The sequence below is a fragment of the Carcharodon carcharias genome, chromosome 2 (assembly GCF_017639515.1).
Source record: "Carcharodon carcharias isolate sCarCar2 chromosome 2, sCarCar2.pri, whole genome shotgun sequence".
Lineage (NCBI taxonomy): Eukaryota > Metazoa > Chordata > Chondrichthyes > Lamniformes > Lamnidae > Carcharodon > Carcharodon carcharias.
In genome coordinates this window covers 85,354,717-85,378,394 of record NC_054468.1, presented here as the reverse complement: position 1 = coordinate 85,378,394, position 23,678 = coordinate 85,354,717, and the positions used below count along the sequence as shown (strand labels likewise).

The window sequence follows — 23,678 nt, the reverse complement described above, 5'->3', positions numbered from 1 at the left end:
AGAAGGTGGTCTTAAGCCATCTCCTTGAACCGCTGCAGTCCATGTGGTGTGGGTACACCCACAGTGTTGTTAGGCAGTGAGTTCCAGGATTTTCATCAACAGTCAATTAATAAAGCTTCAATGTGGCTTGGGGAGGAACTTACAATTGGTGGTGTTCCCATGCGCCTACCGCCCTTGTCCTTCTAGGCGGTAGTGGTCGCAGGTTTGGACGGTGCTGTCAGAGGAGCCTTGCTGAGTTGCTGCAGTGCATCTTGTATGGTAGAGGGAGTGAATTTTGAAGGTGGTGGATGGGGTGTGGATTTAGTGGGCCTCTTTGTCCTGGATGGTGCTGAGCTTCTTGAATGATGTTAGAGCTGCACTCATCCAGGCAAGTGGGGAGTACTCCATCACACTCCTGACTTGTGCCTTATAAACAGCAGATAGGCTTTGGGGAGTCAGGAGCTCCTTTTCTTTATTCTATGACAGTATTAGGGCATCACTGGTAAGGCCAGAATTTGTTGCCCATTCCAAATTACCCCTTGAACTGACTGGCTTTTTAGGCCATTTCAGAGGGCTATTAAGAGTCAACCACACTGCTGTGGGTCTGGAGTCACATGTAAGCCAGATCAGGTAAGGATGGCAGATTTCCCTCCCTGAAGGGCATTAGTGAACCAGATGGGTTTTTACAACAATGATAGTTGTCATGGTTACCATTACTGGGACTAGCTTTATATTCCAGATTTTTGGTGGAGGAATAAAATACATGTATAATTGTGAATGAAATAAAATACGCGTATAATTGTGAATGAAATAAAATACACGTATAATTATGAATGAAATAAACTACATGTATAATTGGGAAAGGAAATTGAAATACATGTATAATGAAATTACTGTGGAATGTCCCCGAACAGTTGCGCAGCCAGCGCATAAATTAGCAAATCAAAGGGCCAGTGCTACTTTCCCAGAACTAAGGGGCTCCGGATGTCAGATATGGTGGTGAAACCCAAGAGACAAACTATTGTGTGTGCATTGCCCAGGATATGTAACCATTAACACTATCTATTTGCTAAACCATTGACATTGACATTGTGCTTTCTAATCGTTGAAACATTAACACTGATCGCTATCTCTGGAAGCCATTTGAAACTATTGTAATTGCCCAAGTTTCTGTCACGAACCTTTTGCTATATCTATGTGTGTAAAGAGGTGTTAGTCAGAGTGCTGGCTAGTTCCGTTGTATGCTGCTGGGCTCTCCGTGATATCATGATTATAATAAAAGGCTTCCGAGACAAACCTCCTGGGTCTGAGTGTTCACTCCGTTTTCTGCGACACTTTTAATTGAATTAAAATTAACTAGCTGCCATGGTGGGATTTGAACATTAGCTTGGGTGTCTGAATTACTGGCCCAGTGATATTACCACTATGCCACCATCTCCCCATCTTGTAACCACAATATGGCTGGTCCAGTTCAGTTCTGGTCAATGGTAACCCCCAGGATGTTGACAGTGGGGAATTCAGTTATGGTAATGCCATTGAATGTCAAGTGGAGATGGTTATAAGATGGTTATATTCTCTCTTGTTGGACATGGTTATTGCCTGGCACGAATGTATCTTGCCACTTATCAGCCCAAGCCTGAATGTTATCCAGGTCATTTGGCACATGGACATGGACTGCTTCAGTATCTAGGGAGTTGCGAACTTCCCCACTTCTGACCTTATGATGGAAGGACAGTTATGGATGAAGTGGCTGAAGATGGTTGGGCCTAGGACACTACCCTGAGGAACTCCTGCAGCGATGTCCTTAAACTGAGAATTTGCCTCCAACAATCACAAACATCGTTCTTTGTGCTAGGTATGACTCTAACCAGTGGAGAGTTTTCCCCTTGATTCCCACTGACTTCAATTTTGCTAGGGCTCCTTGATGCTACACTCAGTCAAATGCTGTCTTAATGTTAGTACTCACTCCAGTCACTCTCACCTCAACTCTAGTGCTAACCCCAGCTGGGGTGGTGAAAGAGGTTAACACCCTAGAAATCAGGATAAATTTAACAAACAAATTATTCAGCATAATTTATAAGCCAATGATAAAATCTGAAGGCATAAAAGATTTAGAGTACATGTTGATCCAAACACCCTCCCCACCCCTACTCTCCTCCTTCTGATTCCACTGGACACAGCTGTTCTTGCAATGGTCTTTTCCTAATACCTCAACCGAAAAGATCATTCTTGCCATGGTTCAGTGATAGAACTCTTGCCACTGAGACGGAAGGTCATGACTTCAAGCATAAAATCAAAGCTGGCATTCCAGTGTACTGCCGGAGGTGCTATCGTTCAGATGAGACATTAAAACGGAGGCCTTGACTGCCCTCTCAGGTGGATGTAAAAGATCTCTTAGCACTATTGGAAGAAGAGCAGGTCAGTTCTTGCTGGCATCCCAACATTTAATCCTCAACCAATGTCACGAAAACAGATTGTTATCAGGTCAGTATCACATTACTGTTTGTGGGAGCTTGTTGAGCCTGAAGTGGCTGCTACATCCTGACATTACAACAGTGACTACACTTCAGAAGCACTTCATTGGCATTGGGGCATCCTGAGGTCATGAAAGGTGCCATAGAAATGCAAGTTATTTCTTTCTTCTATTCATGATGCATGTGTCCAGTCATTGAGTATCAACAGGTTATTCACCCATTGAAGGGATCATGGTGTTCTTGCCCGAGCTGAACCATTGTGAATGTGAGTACAGTGTAGGGCTCTCATGAAGTCTATTGCCATCCAACTGTTACTTCAGCAGAACAGACTGAGCTTGTGAGCTACAATGGGCTCGAATCAGTTCATATTGAAGTATGTGAAGCTCCGCACAGTGGCTCTCTGGTGTCAATGAGGAACATACACATTTAAGGGAGCATAACTAGCCCATTGGAAATCTTGTAATGTTGAAGCTATGCTCAGGCCTCCTCACTTCTAACTTCTTGGCATCTGTTCTGAGGTCGGTTGCACTCCAATATCTAGCTCACTGAGAGAAGGCAGAGAGTAACCACATGATCCCTGGCACCCAGCTCTGATGACTGTCTTTAGAACAACCACAATTTACATTCGCCAAGAGAGAGAAAGCAAAAGATAAACAGGAAACCCTTCACTCTTCCGAAAATTCCTGACAAGGATCCCACACTGCCATCTTTTCCACAAGAGGGATCTTGGTCACTGTAATTAGACAGAGTGAGAGTTGGAATTAGTAACATCTTTTAATACAAGCTAACATTTTCAATGAAGGGGCCTAGCCTCAGCTATTTGCACAACAATCGTTCTCTGCCCATGACTGCCCTAAAATGAAAATCGCCTAATTTCAAAAATGTTTTAAAATCTGGTCAATGTCTACAGTCCTGAGACATTATCCTCATGCAAGGAGTGTCGTCCTTTATTGATTATGTTTGTTCTCAGGATATGTTGACACATGATAAGGCCACATCCATTGCCCATCATGGTTCTTGAAGAAATCATTTGAAATGAGGTTCCATGTGATGTGTGGAGCTCAAAGCACTCTGAGCATTTAAAGCACCTCTTAAACCTACAATGCTTACTGCCTAGGCCAGCAAGCGCATGGGAGTACCAACATCTCCAATTTTCCTAACCTCTCCGAGGTCACACAGCATCTTGATCTGGAACTATATCACCGTTCGTTCACTGTCACTGAGTCAAAATCCTGAAACTCTCTCTGTAACAGCACTATGGATGTACCTACACCACATGGACTGCAGCAGTTCAAGAAGGCAGCTCACCACCATCTTCTCAAGGGCAATTAGGGATGAATGGTAAAAGCTGGCCTTGCCAGTGATGCTCACATCCCATGAACAAATAAAAAAAATGTGACTTAAAGTAGTGTGGTCCAATGGTAATTGCTGACTAGCTACAGGTGTTGCCACAGTGGTACCATTTTAGTCACATGCACCAATCTTGGTAGAAAACATCTTATATATAACAAATGTACATGTACTTTATATTTCATTTAAACATCGACCACTGAGGAGGTGGTGACATAGTGATATTGTTACTGGATTAGTATTCCAGTGACCCAGGGTAACACTCTGGGGACCCAGGTTCGAATCATACCAAATTCAGATGGTGAAATTTGAATTCCATAAAAATCTGGAATTAAAAGTCTAACGATGACCATGAAACCATTGCTGATTGTCAACTGGTTCACTAATGTCCTATAGGGAATGAAATCTGCCATCCTTACCTGGTCTGGCCTACATGTGACTCCAGACCCACAGCAAATGTGGTTGACTCTTAAAATGCCCTCTGAACAAGGGCAATTAGGGCTGTGCAATAAATACTGGCCTAGCCAGTGATGCATACTTCCCATGAACGAATAAGAAAAAACTATTCAATGAGACAGGAAGTTTAGGCTCCCAACAGTCTAAAAAACAGTCACATACTCTGCTTTTCATCTTAGTATTTTACCAAGAAACATTCAAAAAAGGTTAAAGTTCACGTGCATGTAAATGAGTGTTGGGATCACAGATCCAAAGACAGTCTACTACTCATTTCTAATCTACCAATCAGATGCAATTAGTTACATCTGGATTCCCAAATGACCACATGTGGCTAGTGGCTAAAGTACTGGAAAACACAGAGCAACAGTTGCATGGGGTTAGATGCATGAGAAGGAGACTCATGTGGAACACAAACATCGACATGGAGCAATTGGGCAGAACAGCCCATTTCTGTGCTGTAAATTCTATGTAAGATCTGATTGTCTTGAACAGCATTCATGACTTGGTTGGAGGTTCATATTTTCCTGATGACCAGAATTATTGCATTTAATTTGCTGAGATTTGAATTTGTAATCTCAAGATTGCTAGTCCAATACCATAGTCTCTGCCCAGAGGCCACTAAATTCATGCTATTTCTATGGCTGAGGATTTGAATCATAATGTTTGGTTGTTAAACTCATCCCCTTCTGTCCCCCTGAGCTGACTCAGGGATGCAGCTGGATGCTAGGACTTGTGTATATTGGGTATGATTTATTTATATATGTCAGGCACAGAGTCTAGGGCTGTGTCCTTGACTCCCATGCTCTTAACTGAGTCAGAAAGTTGGAGGCTGAGAGTTGGGCTGTACCACTTAGCAACTAGCTCAGCCTTTTCTCATTGAGATCTTCATGAATGATCCTAACTCTCCCCCCAAACAGGATTTTCTAGCAACACGACCCCCAGCCCCCAACAACCGCCTGCTTCCAATTCTGGTAGATTGATTCCACCCAGCATTCCACCCATAGAAACAAGGAGGCTATTCAGCCCCTCGAGTGTGCCCTGTTATTCAATTAGATCATAGTCAATCTATAACTGAACTTCATTTACCTGCCTTAACTCTATTTCTTAATATCCTAGTCAAAAAAAACTCTATTGATCTCAGTCTTAATATCATTAATTATTGCCCGGCATTGATATCATTATTTATTGCCCAGCATTACAGCATTTTGGGAAGATAATTCCAGATATCTACTTCCCTTTGTGTGGAAAAAGTACTTCCTGAATTCACTTCAAAATGGTTTGGCTGTAGTTTGAAGATTATATTTACACACTCCTGATACACCCAACAGAGAAGATTGTTTCTCTGATTAACCCCATTCCAACCTGAAAACTGCTGAGGGCTGGAATTGGGATTGGGGCTTGGGTGGAATCCAGGTTTTATGTTGAACCAGTGAATCAGCATATTTTTACTGCTGTTTCTCAGTGGTTAAAGTCAGGATGTCTTGTTGAAAACAAGGCAATCGATGGGTACAGATCCTATGTAGAGTTAAATAGCATGGACAGTACAGCAGCAGGCCATTCAGCCCAACTAGTCTATGCCAGTGTTTGTGTGCTCCACATGAGTCTCCTCCCATCCTATTTCATCTCACCCTAGGAACATATCTGTCTATTCCATTCTCCCTCAGGAGTTTATCAAGATTCCCATTAAATGCATCAACTACTCCATGTGATGGGGAATTGCACACTCCAACCACTCCAAGTAAAGAAGCTTCTCCTGACTTCCTTATTGGATTGGATTTATTAGGGGTCGTGTTATATTTATGAGAGTGGTATCTTACTTACCGACACACTGGTCTGTTGCCCTACGTCCACGTTGCCACGGTGCTTGGCATGAGCTGGCAGCTCCGAGGTTTCTCTGTAATCTTTTACAGCATGCTGTAGCTCCAATACTTTCTGACTCTTCACCGGCAATGGGGGCCTGGCGAGTGAGGAGGGCCCTGTGCTCTGGGAGGTGGCCCCAGAATGTGAAAGATCAGCTTTGGTCTCTACTTTTTTGGCTTGTGGCACCCCCTGGCCTAGCCTTCTCACCTCCGAACAGGTATACGATCGGCTCCTGCTCTGCGGCACTGGGGGAAGCACTTGCCAGTTTGACTCCTTGCTTACCAAGGCCTGTGCCAGTTGATTGGCCGAGGAAGTGGAAGGAGTGGGAGTCTTCTCTACTCTTGGTGGGGTACCTTTCCTCAAGCCCCGTGGGATCACTTGTTCTTTCTTTAAGATGGAGTTTTGTGTCTGGTCAACTGTTTCATACAAAGGATTACTGACCATCCCCACCGATTCCTGGTCTTGCAATGGAGACTGTGGGATTTCTACATTCGTGTAGGTCATTGTCGGGGTTTTACTCCAAGAGCTTTCTGAATTGCTGCTTTTTTTTCAGGAAACAAAGGAAAGTAGATTACAAAATGCACCAAAGGGGACTGGCAGAATAGTTAGAGAGAAACAAGGGTTGAAAACCAGAGAACACAGATTTAAAATGATTGACAAGAGAATCAAAGACAATTTGAGAAAATCTATCTTATACTGTGAGGGTTAAGATCTGAAATGCACAGCCTGAAAGTGTGGCGGAGTCAGATTCAATCGTGGATTTCCAAAGGGTGTTGGATAACTATCTAAAGAGAAGTTGTTTACAGGGATTATGGGAAAGGGTGGGACTAGCTAAATTGTTATTGCAGAGAGCCGTCGTGGCCTCAAAGGATTGTGTGGCCTCTTTCTGTGCCACAATGATTCGAAAGAGCAAGTTGCCACAGGTATTGAGACCCGCTGTGTTATTTCACAGATGTTTAGTGTTGTACACACTGCAAATATGCTGTGTGATGTGCACAAATGTGTAATGCAGTGTATGCAGATATAACATGCAACAAAAACAAAAATAGCTGGAAAAACTCAGCAAGTCTGACAGCATCTGCGGAGAAGAACACAGTTAACGTTTCGAGTCCGTATGACTCTTCATCAGAACTAAAGAAATATAGAAATGTGGTGAAATATAAGCTGGTTGAGGGGGTGGAACAGGTAGAGCTGGATAGAGGCCCAGTGATAGGTGCAGGCAACGAAAAGATTGCCAAAGATGTCATAGACAAAAGGACAAAGAGGTGTTGACCGGTGGTGATATTATCTAAGGAATGTGCTAATGATGACATTAAGGGTGGAAAGCAGGACAAGCAAGTGACAGATGGCCCTAGTGGGGGTGGGGTGGGGGGAAGGGATCGAAATGGGCTAAAAGGTGGAGGTAAAACGATAGATTGAAATAAGTATAACATGCACCTGTTCAGCATGGTGTTCACAGGTGTTCAATGCTATATACACAAATACGTGGTATGGTGTAGTTACACCGTATTGTAAAGCACATTCCACTCTGCAGAGTTCCCTGTTAAGCTCCATAGTTGTTTAGAAATGAAAACCAAAACCAAGACAGACTCCTTCAGACAGAGTTTTATTGCTCGTCACAAAACTCGCCACAGAGAGAGCTAGTCTCAGCTGTTATTCTTTTTATACAACTAAATGGGTACTTAAACAAACTAATAATTAGCAATTGAGCTTCTTTCACCATTTCCTTCCCTAACAGATTCGCCTCTTAAAAAAGTTATCCCTAAGTTTATATAATCACAAAAAAAAATTGTAATAACAAACATCAATACATATTTTCTTCATTCAATATATTCACCTTATTCCCCTTCTTTAAAAAAAAACACATCGATAGGTATGTCCACACAAAAGTAGTATTTTTTCTTAAAGAAAAAGATATCCCTCTTTGAGGATCTCTAGTAGCTTCTTGAAGCTCACTCCTCTTTTGGTGAAGCAATCAGATAATTGGTAGCTGCTATCAATCCATTTGATCTTGGCAATCTCCTTATTCTCAAGCATCTGTTCTAAGCTTGCAATGTCAATTCATCTCTTCTCGTTAACGCACTTTGTAGAGTGAACATTTTCCCCAAAGTGACTTGTTATCTATAAGACATTCGATAGGTACTGTTCCTGAATACCCTTTTCCATTTAAAACTTCTGCCAGTATCTTTAATTTAAAGAATGCCATACCTACCACCTCAACAAGGGCGAGAGTCTCTGCTGCTAACGTACTTTTCACTACTCTTCATATCTTTATATATTCCCATGCCAAAAGGCAGCATTTTGTCTTTTTCTCCCATGAGAAATATTTTAAGTCCTCCTGCACTCGAAAATCCATCAGAGATTTGCATAGGACGCATCTCTGAATACAGTTTCATTTTTCTATGATCAGCCAAAGATGGGAATTTCAAAACACACTGCTCCATTTTAAATTTTGTCAGTGTTTTGTTTGTCCAAATAATTTCTTCAACTCTGGGATCTTTCATTTTAGTGCTCAATTCCAAAATGTCAAAACTGATGCCTGGCCTTGTTTGTTTGCCTAGCCAATTGAGTTGCCCAATTAGACTTCAGAGTTCCTCTTTTTCTATTTCAGAAGCCACTGTATCTTTCTGGGAGGCCCTGCCATAATTAATTGCAATGGGATTGACATTCTAAGTAGGATTGCTGATGTAAAAAGGACATGTGATCCACTCTGCCTGATCTCCAATCGTATCCAAATGCACCAGAGGCCAGACTTCCAATTTTAAACTCAGTTCTGAGCCCGTTAATGACAACCGTTTCAAATTTTCTACTACCACCCCACACAAAAATCATTTACATGCATCATAAAGATGCCTGCAAATTTCCCTTCATGATGCCAATAAGACATTGCCAGTCTGCTTCCAACTGAAGACAGCCCAACTTTAACAAAACTGACCTCACTGAGAAATACCAAACTCTGGAGGCATTATTTAAACTGTAAACACATTTATTTTAGCATCCAGAGTCCCTTCTGTGTTAAGAACCTCTTCTGGTGGATGGAGAAAAACTTCCCTTTGAATTTGGTGTCCCTGCAAAAATGCAGCTTTAATATCAATGGACTTACATTCCCAAGCAGTAATAGCTAATGCAGCCAAAAATTTTTCAGCATAACTTTCCCTGTCGTAGGAGAATCTACTCTTATATCCTGGTCACCCAATTTTTCTTCAAACTCTCATGCCATTAGCCTGGCTTTAGCTTTAGAAGTCCCATCAGGAAGCACCTTTTCTGTGTATATCCATCTATGAGACAGAGCCGGTTTTGCCCTATCTGGCCCAATCTGTGTATACCCCAATTTCTTTCCAACTATGTAGTTCTCACTGTTTGGCATCCTTTATTAATTTTATCATCTAATTTGTTTGAAGCTTTTCAATCACAAGGGCTTCTGTTCCTTGTAGTATTACCAGTCTGTGCCATATACCTTGACCTCATTAAGCTATGTCCTCTATCCTGCCTTCTACCACGCTCTGGACCATTATTGTTTGCTCTCCAACTCCCAGCTCGCGATCTCTTTCTAGAGGCACATTCACTCCCAGACTCACTGTCTGAACTGATACTGCGTTTATGTGCCTTCCATCTTTGTATTTCATGTTTCCAATCCATAGGCCTAACCTCCTGTCCTTTGTCTCATACATTTAACCAGTTTTTATATTTTCCAGTGGCCTTTCCTGCTCTACCTACAATCGTCGCATCTCGCCATTGACTGGCCCCTTCTGGCAAGTATGTAACTTTAGTGCCAGCTTACGGCAGTTGTCCTCTGGGACAAATTGCTTCATCTTCTTCGTCCAAATTATTGCCTCAATCTTCAGATATCCTGTTAACTTTAGCTACCTGGTCCTCATAATCATGCAACATATGGGTATGAGAAGTACATGGTTCCTCGTCCCTTCCTACAACACTTTCCAAACCCACAGATTTTTAGTCCGCACCAACTAACCTTGATGAATGTACCCAAATAGTTTGGTTCCCATGTTGTAAAATAACTGTTTTACCATCTTTCCCGGGCCTTTCCACTCGGTAAGTCCTTTTTCTTTTACCATGTCTCCCTGATTGAAAATAGTTTCCGATGGTCATACACTGTATCTTAGAGCTCGCTGAGTTCTTTCTGAAACTTCAGCTTTAAAGAACACTCTTCCACCCACATGTAGTATATTTAAATGCTCAGAAAAGGTAGAGCTAATCGCAGTTCCCTCCCAAGCTGGGGGATGATCACTCAGGACTGAAGGAATTTTTGGGCTTCTACCAAAAATCAACTGATATGATCTGTAGCCCATCTGCAGTGAATCCTTGGCATGGATAGCTCATGCTAGAGCTGATGTTAATTTACAGCTTGGTCTATCCACCAATATTTTATGACACATCTCATCTATAACTGCGTGATTCCTTTCACACACTCCGTTACTAAAGGGTCTTTCAGCTGCAACATTCATAATGATTATATTCATGTTTTCGCGCATACCTCAGAGCTGGTCATTAGCAAACTCGGCCCCATTATCAGTGAGGAATTTCGTTGATGGTTCCAATCTGGTCCCTATCCGCTTCTCCATTACCTGATCCACAATTATTTTCTTTTCTTTACTGTACATGATTGTCAACTGTTGCCAAATCTACAAAATGTAAAATAAAAATGTTCTTTCCTTTATCCCACACCTTTAAATTCATTGCCACAACTTCATTGAAATCCCTCGCCAAAGGTAAATTCACCATCAGCTGTGACGGTGTCCTTCTGTATTTCTTAAACATAAAATTTAATAAAATTTGCAAACCTTTATCTGTGTTTAAATGCTCAGGCTCCAACTCCAAAAATACTTTGAATCTTATTTTGCTTTCATATGGTAGCAAAAATGCCAAAGCCATCTCCTGTTTTTCCTTTGGCAAGCACATAACCCGTGTCCACATGGTTACTTCATTTTTAAATTGGTCATATGGCTGATGCTCAGAAAGCATCGGTGGGTTAATCATATCCCGACATTCTACGTTTTGATTCAGCCATTTTTTGTCTGAGTGACTTGAAACCACTCGGCTCATAAGGTTAACTCCAAATACAGTCTTTTGTCCAAAGAAAGCTTAGTTTCCAATCTTCTTACTTGCAAGCAGGAACCGTCCTCTGCTACCACTGTTAAGCTCCAATAGTTGTTTAGAAATGAAAACTCAAACCAGGACAGACTCCTGCAGACAGAGTTTTATTGCTTATCATAAAACTCTCCACAGAGAACTAGTCTCAGTTGTTATCCCTTTTATACACCCAAATAGGTACTTAGTTAAACAACCTAATAATTAGCAATTGAACATCTTTAACTGCTTCCTTCCCTAAGATTCCCTACCAAACAAGAAGTAAACTCTTCCTGACTTGAACCTCTGCTTACTTAACAGCAATTGAACCTTTGGGCCTTAGAGGAACACCACTCCACCAGATTATGCTTTAGATGGTGAACACCTCTATTCTTATTACACAGTGCAACGTCTAACTAATCCTAAACCAAAAAGACTATTTGTCCATTAGTTCTGTACCCCCCAACCCTCCACCCAATCCTAAAATGTTCTGCATTTCACCCAAGGTGCTTAAAAGCCTAGACAGCGCTCTTGGACTGAACTTCCCCTAGTGTCCTACTGCTTCACCTATTTGAGGAACACTGGCTTATTCTTAAGAACTCAAGAATTAGGAGCAGGAGTAGGCCATTTGGCCCCTTGAACCTGCTGCACCATTCGAAAAGATCATGATTGATCTGACTGTGGCCTCAACCCCACTTTCCTGTCTGCCCCTCATAACCCTTGGCTCCCAGGGCTGATTAAAAATCTATCTAACTCAGGCTTGAACATATTCAATGACACAGCCATTACTGCTCTCTGGTGAAGAGAATTACACAGACTAACATCTCTGAAAGAAAAAAAATCTCCTTATCTCAGTCTTAAATACAAGACCCCTAATTTTTGGACTGTGTACACTAGTTCTAGACTCCAACACAAGAAGAAACATGCTTTCAGCATCCACCCTATCAAGTTCCCTCAGGACCATATATGTTTCAATATGATAACCTCTCATTCTTCTAAACTCCAATGGGTATAGATTCAATCTGCTCAACCTTTCTTCATAAAATAATCTCTTCAACCAGGAATCAGTCAGGTGAACCTTCTCTGAATTGCTTTACATGCAATTATATTCCTTCTCAAGCAAGGAGACCATAACTGTACACAGTGCTCCAAATGTGATCTCACTAATGCCCTGTGCAACTGTAGCAATACTTCCTTACTTTTGTACTTGATTCCCCTTCCTAATCACTTGCTGCACTAACATACCATACTTTTTTGTCATTCATGTACCAGGACACCCAGATCCCTCTGTACCGTAGAGTTCTGCAATCTTTCTCCATTTAGATAGTATACTGCTTTACTATTCTTCCCACCAAAGTGGACAAATTCACATTTTCCCACATAATACACCATCTGACAATGTTTTGTCCACTCACTTGTCCACTAAATCCCTCTGTACACTGAGTTCTCAATAGATTAATGCAGTCTTTGAACCAGTGAAACTATGATAAATTAATCCACAGAAACATTGGCCGGGATTTTCCGGCCCCGTCACAGGCAGGACCCACCGCGGGAGAGGCAGCACCCCAGCCAGAAGTCCATTGACTTGTGGTGGGACCAGAAGATCCTGGCAGCGGGCAGGTATGGAAAATCTCGCCCATAACCTGAGGAATTAAACTGCAGACTGAGTATCCCCCCAAATAGCCTAATTTGGATTCTGGGAACATCAGAACCGAATGTTTATCACTTATCACTTACAGTGATAAAGTGTTATTGAGTAATTACGACACAGGAGGCCATTCAGCCCATCAAATCCATGCAGGTTTTTTGTGGAGAAATCCAGTAGGTCCCATATCCCCACTGTGTCCCATAGCCCTGTAAGTTTATTTCCTTCAAGTGCCCATCCAATTTTTTTTGAAATCATTGATCATGTTCACTTCCACCACCCTCACCAGTTATGAGTTCTAAGTCATTAGCACTCATTGGATCCAAAAGGTCTTCCTCACATTCCCTATCTCTTCCTCAAAACATTAAATCTGTGTCCCCAGTCCTTGTCCTTCTTTAGCATGGATGTCATGCTGAGCAGGCATGAGGACATAACAATTTTTTAAAAACCTGTATGCCTCCTTTAAAAAAGGACACTGCTGATCTTTAAGATGGCTGTCACAAATCACCTGACTTTTCAAACTGCAAGTTGGCCAAGCTTCTGTAGGCTTCTAAAAGGTGGATTCCAGTGGACATGCTAGCCAACATCCTTGTGGAATGTTGCACCAGTTGTTAGGACTTATCCCCAAACAACAAGGACAATAAGGTCTCAGACTTTCTGACTTCAGATCTGCCATGTTACATAGGAGAGCTATCAAAACTGAGTATGCAAAAAGAAATGTAAGGACCTCTATCTACCTCTATTGTATGTCGATGGTTCTGACCATGGGAGGTGGAAGCTACTTCTTTAATATGAACAATCAATTAATTGCTTTCCATCGTGTATTAATGACCAATTGTCACAGGACCAAAACACTGATTTTGGATAGCCTTTTATTATAAAGCATTGCTTTCTTTGCAGACTGCAGAATTCAGAAGTAACAACAGAAGAAACCTCACTGCAGAAAAGTGGCTATAACATTGGACCTTTACAGAGCCAAAGGCATAAAGTGAAAAGCCTCCTTGAAACCTGTTCCAAAAGATTCCGAATTTGTCTGGCAAAGGAAACTTGTCCTCCAGCTACAAGAATTACGAAGGATGTCCACACTTGCTGTGCATCTCTCAGAAACGCCACAAAATCCTGTCTTCAGCTATGTGGGCTCATCTGAACTTCAACTCCAATGTGGAAAAACTTACCCTCTCATTGGACTTTTACAAACATGTGAACTGCCAACCACTCTGTTTTGTATTAATATCTCGAAGTGAAACTCCTTGCTTTTACTGTATCTTTCTTGTGTGTATGTGGTGTGTATGAAGTGGCAATAAACTTTTCTGGAAAAAGTGTGTATGAATATTTAATGTTTCTGGTTTAAAAATCCATGAAAGTCTGCTGCTAATGACTTTGTAAAAACTGATCACACACAAGTGGTGGGTTTGGGAATGCATATAGAATTAGGAGGTTCAGTCTGTCTCTCTATCTCTTGTCTCTAACAATGGAACATAATCAGCCAATGCATTTAAATATAATTAATATATTTAAAACTGAATACAGCTACTGTCGTTGGTATAACTACCTTACTAAATGTCTGATAAATAATCAGACATCTATGCTGCCTGTGTTCATAGGAGCATAGAAGCTAGAGTAGACCATTCAGCCCTTTAAGCATGCTCTGCCATTCATTATGGCTGATCATTTACCTCAACGCCACTTTCCTGCATTATCCCTATATCCCTTGATGTCATTAGTATGTAGAAATCTATCAATCTCTCTTTTGAACATACACATACACCGCCCTCTTGTAGTAGAGAATTCCAAAAACTCAGTGCCCTCCGAGTGAAAAATTTCCTCCTCATTTCAATCCTAAATGGCTTGTCCCTTATTCCGAGACTGTGTCCCCTGGTTCCAGGTCCCTCTGCTAGGTGAAACAGCCTTTCTGGATCTACTCTGTCTAGCCCCTTAAGAATTTTGTAAATTTCAATGAGATCACCTCTCATTTTTCTAATCTCCAATGAATATAGGCCCAGTTTCCTCAATCTCTCCTCATAGGACAGTACTGCCATCCCAGAAATTAGTCTGGTGAACCTCCGCTGTACTCCCTCTATGGTAAGTATATCCTTCCTTAGGTAAGGGAACCAAAACTACACAATACTCCAGATGCATTCTAACTAAGTTCTATCCAATTGAAGTAAGACATCTCTACTCCTTTTGCAATAAAAGCCAACATACCATTTGCTACCCACATCTGCTCTGAAGAAGAGTCACATGGACTCGAAATGTTAACTCTGTTTCTCTCTCCACAGATGCTGCCAGGTCTGCTGAGTTTTTCCAGCATTTTCTGATTTTATTTCAGATTTACAGCATCTGCAGTATTTTACTTTTATTCATATCTGTGTTTTATTCTTTTAGTTTTAAAAACTCCTCTTTCTTATCTTCTTATTGTGTGCTTGTGTGTCTGTATGAAGTTACACCATCCGCCAGGTTTGAATGTATGAATAAACTATACTTCAAATTTAACTCCAAACGGAGTTTGTTGCAAAGCACTTTAAAAATTGTCCTCACAAACAAAAGGTTTGAGGAAACAAGCCACAGCCTATTTCAAAAATTAAAACACCTCTGCTTAAGGACAGACAGTGAGAAAATAAGGGAGTTCATGTTTGCCTCTCTGCCCTGTCCGTAACACTAATGTTAGGCCTTCTGCTGGTTACACACAATCAAAATTAAGCAGGAAATTTTGGGGCCTCTAGGAATTCAAAATTAATCTTCAAGATGCTGCTGCCAGCAAACTGAGGAGAAAAATCATACGGCAATAAAACAATTGTGATTTTTAAAAAAAAAATTCTTTGGACACTTTTATTTTCTAGTTATTGAACATGAGAAAAAAATCTGTCTAACTAAAGATCAAGTATCATTCAGTTGGGTAATGAATATCCTATTCACTCTTATTAGTGTTTAGAAACAATGCACCATGGATATGGGCGTGTTGGATGACCAAAGGCAGGGGTATGAGGGCAGGGCCATTAGAGGTGGGCAGTCAAGTGATGACATCTCCAGGAATATGTCCAACCAGAGTTGGCAATCTGAGCCTGCTGTTGCAGTTCCTATTGTGCCTGTGACCAAAGTGGGGTCCAGCAGATTGGGCCTGGGCCCTTGCCTGCAAGTGCTTTCATATTTCCATTTCTAGTGCAGGGCTCAGCCAGGGTGCTGGCCTGTTACACACTTAGGCCAAGAAATCTGGGCTTTCTCAGGTGTACAGCTCCTGTCTGGCACCTAATTGAGGCTGAAAACGAAACTTCCCATTTCTACCTCTAATGATAACAGTAACCTCTTGTATTTTTTACTGTCTATTCCTTGGAAAAAAGACCACTCTGTTAACAACATATCTATAATCTTATCATGGACTCCACACACTGAATCTCTTTTAATAGTTTATCTTCAATCTATCTTACCATGCATATTGCCCTATATCTAATCTGCTGAGGGAAATAAGGTTTCTCAGAAGTTTCTCCCTGATCCCAAACTAAAATCAAGTGAACTCCCTCAATACCCATCTAATCCTGTAGCACTTATTCTGGACCTTTTCCCTTCCTTTACTGACATTTCCATAATTGCAGCAGCTCAGAAGCCCCTCCTGTTCCACAAAGCATTTGGTTAGCTCTCTATTTATTTAACATTCAGGACGGAATTTCCTGTTCCGGAGACAGTCCGGCTGCAGGAACGGAAGTCGGAGTGACTTCCGCTGGACAGTGGGCTGGCTGAACACACACACAATCCTGCGCTGTTCACTTCATTAGTTATGCAGCCGCGAAGATCATGTCCAATCTTGCGGCAGGACGGGCAGGAAGTGGCCTGCCCCGCCCTCAGTTCTCAGTCTCCAACGTCTGGGGGCCAAATTTAAACGGCACCCAGACAGTCATTCACTCACTGCAGGCTAGAACCTCCAGATTCAGTGAAAGAAAATATTGAAAAGAAGACAACAGCCTCTGGCCCCACAGTGCAGCAATGAGATTCTCCTCTGATCGGGGAAAGGCCTCTTTCCGAGGGATGGGAGCAGGAGGCCCTCTCATCTGACCATAACTGCCTGGGAAGAGGTTGCCAGGGTGATGAGCGCCCACGGGGTCCAAAGGGGACTGCCCTGCAATGCAGGAAACAGATTAATTCTCTTATCCACTCGCTGGGGTAAGTCAAGGTTCTACTCACTGCAACCTCACACTGTCATAAGGTCATCAGATAGTCTAAGGGTTAGAGTAAACAGGGATGTCACACACTGTCAGCAGCTGGGACATCAGCACTGTTATTTTTACTGTTTCAGGGGACTTGGGCATCACTGGCTTGGCCAGCACTTTTGTTGCCCATCCCTAATTGCCTATGAGAAAGCGGTGGTAGCCACCTTCAAGAACCACTGCAGTCCATGTGGTGGAGGCACATCCACAGTGCTATTAGAGAGGGAGTCCCAGGATTTTGACCCAGTGACAGTGAGGAAACAGCGATGTAGTTCCAGGTCAGGATGGTGAATGGCTTGAAGGGAAATTTCCAGCTGGTGTGTTCCCATCTATCTGCTACCCTTAACCTTCTAGATGGCAGCGGTCATGGGTTTGGAAGGTGCTATCAAAGGAGCTTTGGTGAGTTGCTGCAGTACATCTTGTCGATGGTACACACTGCTGCCACTGTGGGTAGGTGGTGGAGGGAGTGGATGTTGAAGGTGGTGCATGAAGTGCCAATCAAGCGGACTGCTTAGTCCTTTATAGTGTTGAGCTTCTTGAGCGTTGTTGGAGCTGCACTCATCCAAGCAAGTAGAGAGTATTCCATCACACTACTGACATGTACCTTGTGAGACGTGAACAGACTTAGGGGAGTCAGGAGGTGAGTTACTCTCCTCAGAATTTCCAGCCTTTGATCTGCTCTTGTAGCCACAGTAGTTATATGGCTTGTCCTGTTCAGTTTCTTGTCAATGGTAACCCCTGGGATCTGGATGGTGGGAATTCAGTGATGGTAATGCCAGTAAATGTCAAGGGGAGATGGTTGGATTCTCTCTTGTTGGAGATGCTCATTGCCTGGTATGAACTGCTTCAGTATCTGAAGAGTTGCGCATCTTGCTGAGCATTGTGCATTCATCAGCAAACATCCCCACTTCTGACCTTACATTGAAAGAAGGTCATTGTTGAAGCAGTTAAAGATGACTGCAGTGATTTCCTGGGATTGAGATGATTGACCTCCAGCAACCACAACCATCTTCCTTTGTGTTAGGTATGACTCCAACCAGCGGAGAGTTTTCCTCCTGATTCCCATTGACTCCAATTTTGCTAAGGCTCCTTGATGTCAAGGGCAGTCATTCTCACCTCACCTCTTGTACCCAGCTCTTTAGTCCATGTTTGGATGAAGGCTGTAATGAGATCAGGAGCTGAGTGGCCCAGGCGGAACACAAACTGAATGTCAGTGAGCTTGTTATTGCTGAGTATGTACTGTTTGATAGCATTATCAACAACACTTTCCATCATCTGGCTCATGATCATGAGTACACTGATTGGCTGGGTTGGATTTGTCCTGGTTTTTGTGGACAAATCGGACAGCCACTTTAATAACACCATCTCATCTAAGATTCTGCACATAAGACATCTTAATGCCTTACTAGGGAGGGCTCAGCCCACACAGTAGGCATGGAACCTTCTGAATTGCTCTTTCATCCATTGTGCTCATGCTCAGTCCATCTGTCTTTAAGCAGGACAAGATAGCCCACAACAGGAGGGAGCAAGGCAAGATGGGAGGTGGGACCCTGTAACTCAGGACCCTCACTAAATTCAAAGAGCAGGATGCAGAACTGACAGGGGAGGACACAGACTGTGCCTGTGCTAAAGATGAGATTGGCCTTAAGGAAGCATCCATTATACAGAGGCAACATTCAGACAATGACTGTGAATTATGTGTAATGTTTGAGCCAGCCTAGGCAATCACTCATTCTCTCTTTTCTCCATTACAGGTACCAGCAGGAAGAGCGGGAGGACATTGTCCTCCACATTAGAAAGCCCCAGCCCCCAGGTCACCTCAGAGGAGGAAGAAGAGGGTCCCGCATCTGTTGAGCAGGCAGTGCGAACACGTGCATCCTCCACTCGTGCAGAGATACACATCTCTGTGGGTCCGAGATCTAAAGCAGGTTCGGGTTCACAATCTGATGATCACCTCACAGACACAGGTCTACAATAGATGGAGGCAGTGACAACCAAGGTCTCAGCACTCGGAGAACTGTTAGAGACAAGGCCCCTGCAGAGTCCGAGTCTGATGACGAGCCTCTGGGACAAATGTTAAAGATGCAAAGAGAGGCAGTGGAACATCAGGTGGAATTGTCAGAGGTCTTTAATGGACTGGGATGGGAGATGGAGGAGTCTATCTGCTTCCTGTCTGATGTCGTGGCTCCGGCATGCGAGTGCATCGGGGTCTCCATGGGAAGGGTGACGGCCACCTTGGAGACCCAGGTCCAGCAGTTTCAGCCAGATTTGCGCTCAGGCCTGCACACCATCTCTCTAGCCATGGGTGAGATCCTGGAATGGCTAGACAAGAGGGGAACAGGGCATCTCGACCTTCCTCCAAGTGTCCCTTTGCCTCAAGGAGTCAGGTAGGGCCCTCAGGAACCCAGAGGAAGGAGGAGCGCCAGCCAGACACCCCATATGCATCCACCCAGGACAACCCCCTATAAGCATTCCGTAGGGACCATCCCTCCGTGACACTTTGGTCCACTCCTCCATCACCCCCAACACCTCATCCTCTTCCCACAGCACCTTCCATGCAATCGCAGGAGGTGTAACACCTGCCCCTTTACCTCCTCCCTCCTCACCGTCCAAGGCCCCAAACACTCCTTTCAGGTGAAGCAATGATTCACTTGCACTTCTTTCGATTCAGTCTACTGCACTTGCTGCTCCCAATGCAGTCTGCTCTATACTGGGGAGACTAAACGCAGATTAGGTACCAGCTTTGCGGGACACCTTCACTCAGTCTGCAAGCATGACCCCGACCTTCCTGTCTCTTGCTATTTCAATTCACCACTTTGCCCTCAAGCTCACATTTCTGTCCTAGGCCTGCTACAATGCTCCAGTGAAGCCCAACACAAACTGGAGGAACAGCACCGCATCCTCCAATTAGGCACTTTACAGCCCTCTGGACTTACCAAAATCCTGGAACTTCCTCCCTAACAGCACTGTGCGTGTACCTATAACAGATGGACTGCAGCGGTTCAAGAAGGCAGCTCTCCACCATCTTCTCAAGGGCAACTAGGGATGGGCAATAAATGCTAGCCTAGCCAGCGAAGCTCACATTCCATGAATGAATAAAAAAAATTGAGTTCAACAACTTCAGACGTGAACTCGCTCCTCCATTTTGTTCTTATTTGTTTCCCACCCACCTCTCCTTCACTTAGCCTTCCAGTCTAGTGTCAGTCTGTTTCTTGTTCTCATGTTTTGCTTTCTGAAAGCGCTAAACCTTGTTCTGCAATAAACACATTCTGCCATTTTGCTTTCGGACAGGGCTGACCTTTATGTCACTATTAACACATGCTTTAGTCTTTAATACTCCCATTACCACTCACTTTGTCTTGTATCCACAACATCTTTGTCATTTAATCTTTCCTGACATCCAACCTATCTGTGACCTTCTATTTTGCTGTACCTGCTGCACCAACCCCCACCCTTTTTCAACAGCATAAAACCCATCATCTTTCTACCTCTCAGCCCTGAAGAAGAGTCATATGGACTCAAAATGTTAACTCAGTTGCTTTCTCCACAGATGCTGTATGACCTGCTGAGTTTTTCCAGAATTATCTGTTTTCATTTTACACTTTAAGGACGCCCTGCTGCTCCACCCCCCTCTGCCAGTGACCCATTTGCCTCCAGTAGGTTAGTCCAAGGAGGGCGCACCTGCCCTAGAGCAGGAGACCCTTAGCAGGCCTGGGTCTTCCAGGCCTTAAGCCTCCACAGGACACCCGCCAAAGTCATCTCAGATAACAGGGCATAGCAGTCAGCAGACCACCTCCACCTCTGCTCCCGATGTTGGGGCTGCAGCTAGGCGTAGCGGCAGAGTAAGGAAAATCTAAAAGTTTTGAATGCACACTGGTGGCAGAGGTGTTCAAACATTATATATACTTTGCACTTTTGTAAATATTTCCTGCTCTATTCCTTCTCCAAGTCTCATGGATTCAAGGATATTCCAATGATACATTTCCCATGTATTCAGGGGTGAAACATCCCACAAAAGAATTCCCATCCGGAACTTCAGATGCATTGATTCCCACATGATCTCACCACAGTGAATAGGCTTTGTTTCCAGATCTGCACCATCAGCAAAGGTGCAGACTATCCGACCATGGGGGCTGGTCAAGAGAACCTTCAGACATCATTTGGGCGCCAAGGATCACTCATCAGGCTCCTTGATTATCCTGCCACTGTCATCCTTTCCAGGCAAAGGACATTCTGGAGGGCCAGAGATGTGTGTTCCTCCCATTCTCACATGACTGCACATGGAGAAATTACCCTTTGACCAGGGTGATAAGAGCCAAGTGCAAAAAGTCTGATGTGGATACTTTTCCACTTGTTTCCACCACTCTCGAAACTCTGTAGAGAGATAATTGGCTTGGCAACATAGAAGACTAAAGGCATGATCCCTTGTCAGCCACAACCTTTCACCTGGGAAGATGGTGGTTTGGAGTCGTGAGTTGGCAGCCCTTCACCAGCCGTGCCCTTTGTAGGCATCCACCTCCCTCTCTCCCTTCATCTCTGCCTCTGACTGCGGCCGATGGCAGCTGGCTAAGAATGAATGGCAGCTTTCTAGGATTTCAGTGTCATGAGACCCATGATTCTGGAACAAACTTGCTGCTGTGTGGATTTTATCATAGATTGAGGATCTCAACTGACCAACTCACACAGTTTCCTTATGAGTATCAGGGTGTTCCTTTAGTCACTAATCGTGCTCCACCCAGCTGGTAAGACCCTCCTCCCACTATCGCAGGTTTACATTGAGGGCATTGCCTTGCTGTTGCAGAGATGGTGCGGGTCTCGGTCGAAGTCTGTTCCACCACCTTTTTTCCTCCCCCTGTCACCCACCAACATCCCCCCCGATCACCATTTACCAACCCTCATGTGATCCTTGCTCTCCCCTTTGTCACCTTTGAACTTCCCCCCGTCACCCTGGATCTTATCACTATCCACCTCAATATGCCTTTCCTACCCTCGGGACCCATGCCCACTCTGACCCTGACCCCTCCTGTTATCCATGCCACCTTTCTTATCCTCCTCCGTGACCCACCTGATGGCATCTACACCTGCCAGACACACACCCTGAACCTCACACCCTACCACATCCCGCTTTGCCCTCTGACTGTCACTGTTCCCTCCTACCACCAGTACCCTGAGTTCTCCCACCCCAGGACACCACTGTCGACACCCCAGACCCTACCCTCTAACACACCGCCCCCCCAACTTTCCCAAACCCATTCCTCACTCCCCGTCCCTGCATTGTCTGCCTCACTTTCCCAGCCTCCACGCCACCCTTCCACCCTCCTTCCAGCCTTCAACTTTCTCCCCTGCCCAGCCTTTGCTCCACCCTTCCACCCCTCTGCCAGCCTTCACCACCTCGTTTTCCCAGCCTCCGTTCCACCCTTTCACCCTCCACCCCTTCTCCTGTGTACTGTGTCCAGCCTTGGCGCAGCTTTGTCTACTGGCACCTAGTGGTCTAGTGGTCCCCAAGAAGGTGAAAGCAGCATTTAACTGACCTGAAAGCCAGGAAGGAGTCTACCTTACCAACCGCACACTACTTATGTGCAGTCGTGAAACAGAACATTCTAACTTCCCACTGGTGGGATGCTTAATTTGGAGGGGGAGCAATATTCTGGCATGTTGGCCTTTTAATGAGCATTCATGAGATACAAATAGGATTCCCGACATAGCTCTGTAGTACACTCAACCCACCTTTTATACCACCATGAAAGCCAGAAGAATGAGATTCCAAATTAATTTTCTGCCATCAGGAAACTGATTTTTGGCCTCCCAAAAAATCTGGCTCCCCTGCCAGCCATGATTCCTGCTGCTGGCAGGAACAGAAAATTCCGCCCTCAGTCTCTGTCCTGTCAGCTTATCCATTCCCTTTATATTTCAGGTTGGTTGTTCCTGGGTTCCTGTGCCCTGGAACTAGACAGCAGAAGTCCACTGAAAAATGCTGATTGTTGTAGATTAATTAACGGAGATTGATTGCCCCAAGTTCTAGACTCATCTTTATATTTTTCAAGATTTAGTCAAACTCAAAGGTATCAATCTTGCTTCTAACTCAGAAAGATGCAGATTTATTTCCCACTCTGGAGGCTTAAATGCATAATCCAGGCTGAAGCGTCTTTGCAGTACTGAGAGAGTGCTGCACTGCCAGAGGTGCCATCTTTTGGCTGAGCCAATACAAACAAATGTTTGTTCAGTGTTTGGAGAAGTGCCTTTATGCAATGTGGCCATAGGCTTGCCATAGTCATGTGACCTTTGATGCCATCCTGGGTGTGTAAAGGCTTGAGAGCAGGAACTATTTCATCCACCACTTGGAACTTGGTGTCAGGAGTGTGTAGCTGAAATTGAATAGATTTTGAAAGCTGTAAGAAACAGCAGAGAAGAATTAAAACTTCAGTTGTACAGGACATTGGTCACTAACTGAGTCAATATGGCTTTGAATATTCCAGTACCAGCTCCTACGGAGATAAAGGCAATTGGAAAATAAATTAGAAATTCTTCCAGTCTCAATGGCAAAACTATGAAATTGTCACAGAGTTAAACCAGAAACTTGAACAATTAAGAGTAACAACTTTGTTATCAGTGGTGGGGAAAGAGTGC

At 43.7% G+C, this 23,678-nt stretch overlaps 1 protein-coding gene across 3 annotated transcripts in view; it reads right to left on the bottom strand.

Moving 5' to 3' along the window:
- Nucleotides 1-2,039: 2,039 nt before the first annotated feature.
- The window catches only part of inpp5d (inositol polyphosphate-5-phosphatase D), a 163,206-nt gene continuing 141,567 nt past the window's right edge, over nucleotides 2,040-23,678 (bottom strand). For 2 of the 3 annotated variants that reach the window (XM_041182271.1, XM_041182286.1), the window contains exons 26-27: nucleotides 6,081-6,660; nucleotides 2,040-3,186 (exon numbers count right to left, since the gene is read on the bottom strand). In XM_041182271.1, the coding sequence (XP_041038205.1) occupies nucleotides 3,184-3,186; nucleotides 6,081-6,660 (583 nt within the window). In that variant the 3' untranslated portion in view covers nucleotides 2,040-3,183. The remainder of the gene's footprint in view (nucleotides 3,187-6,080; nucleotides 6,661-23,678) is intronic. The other variant, XM_041182278.1, reaches the window with a different exon arrangement.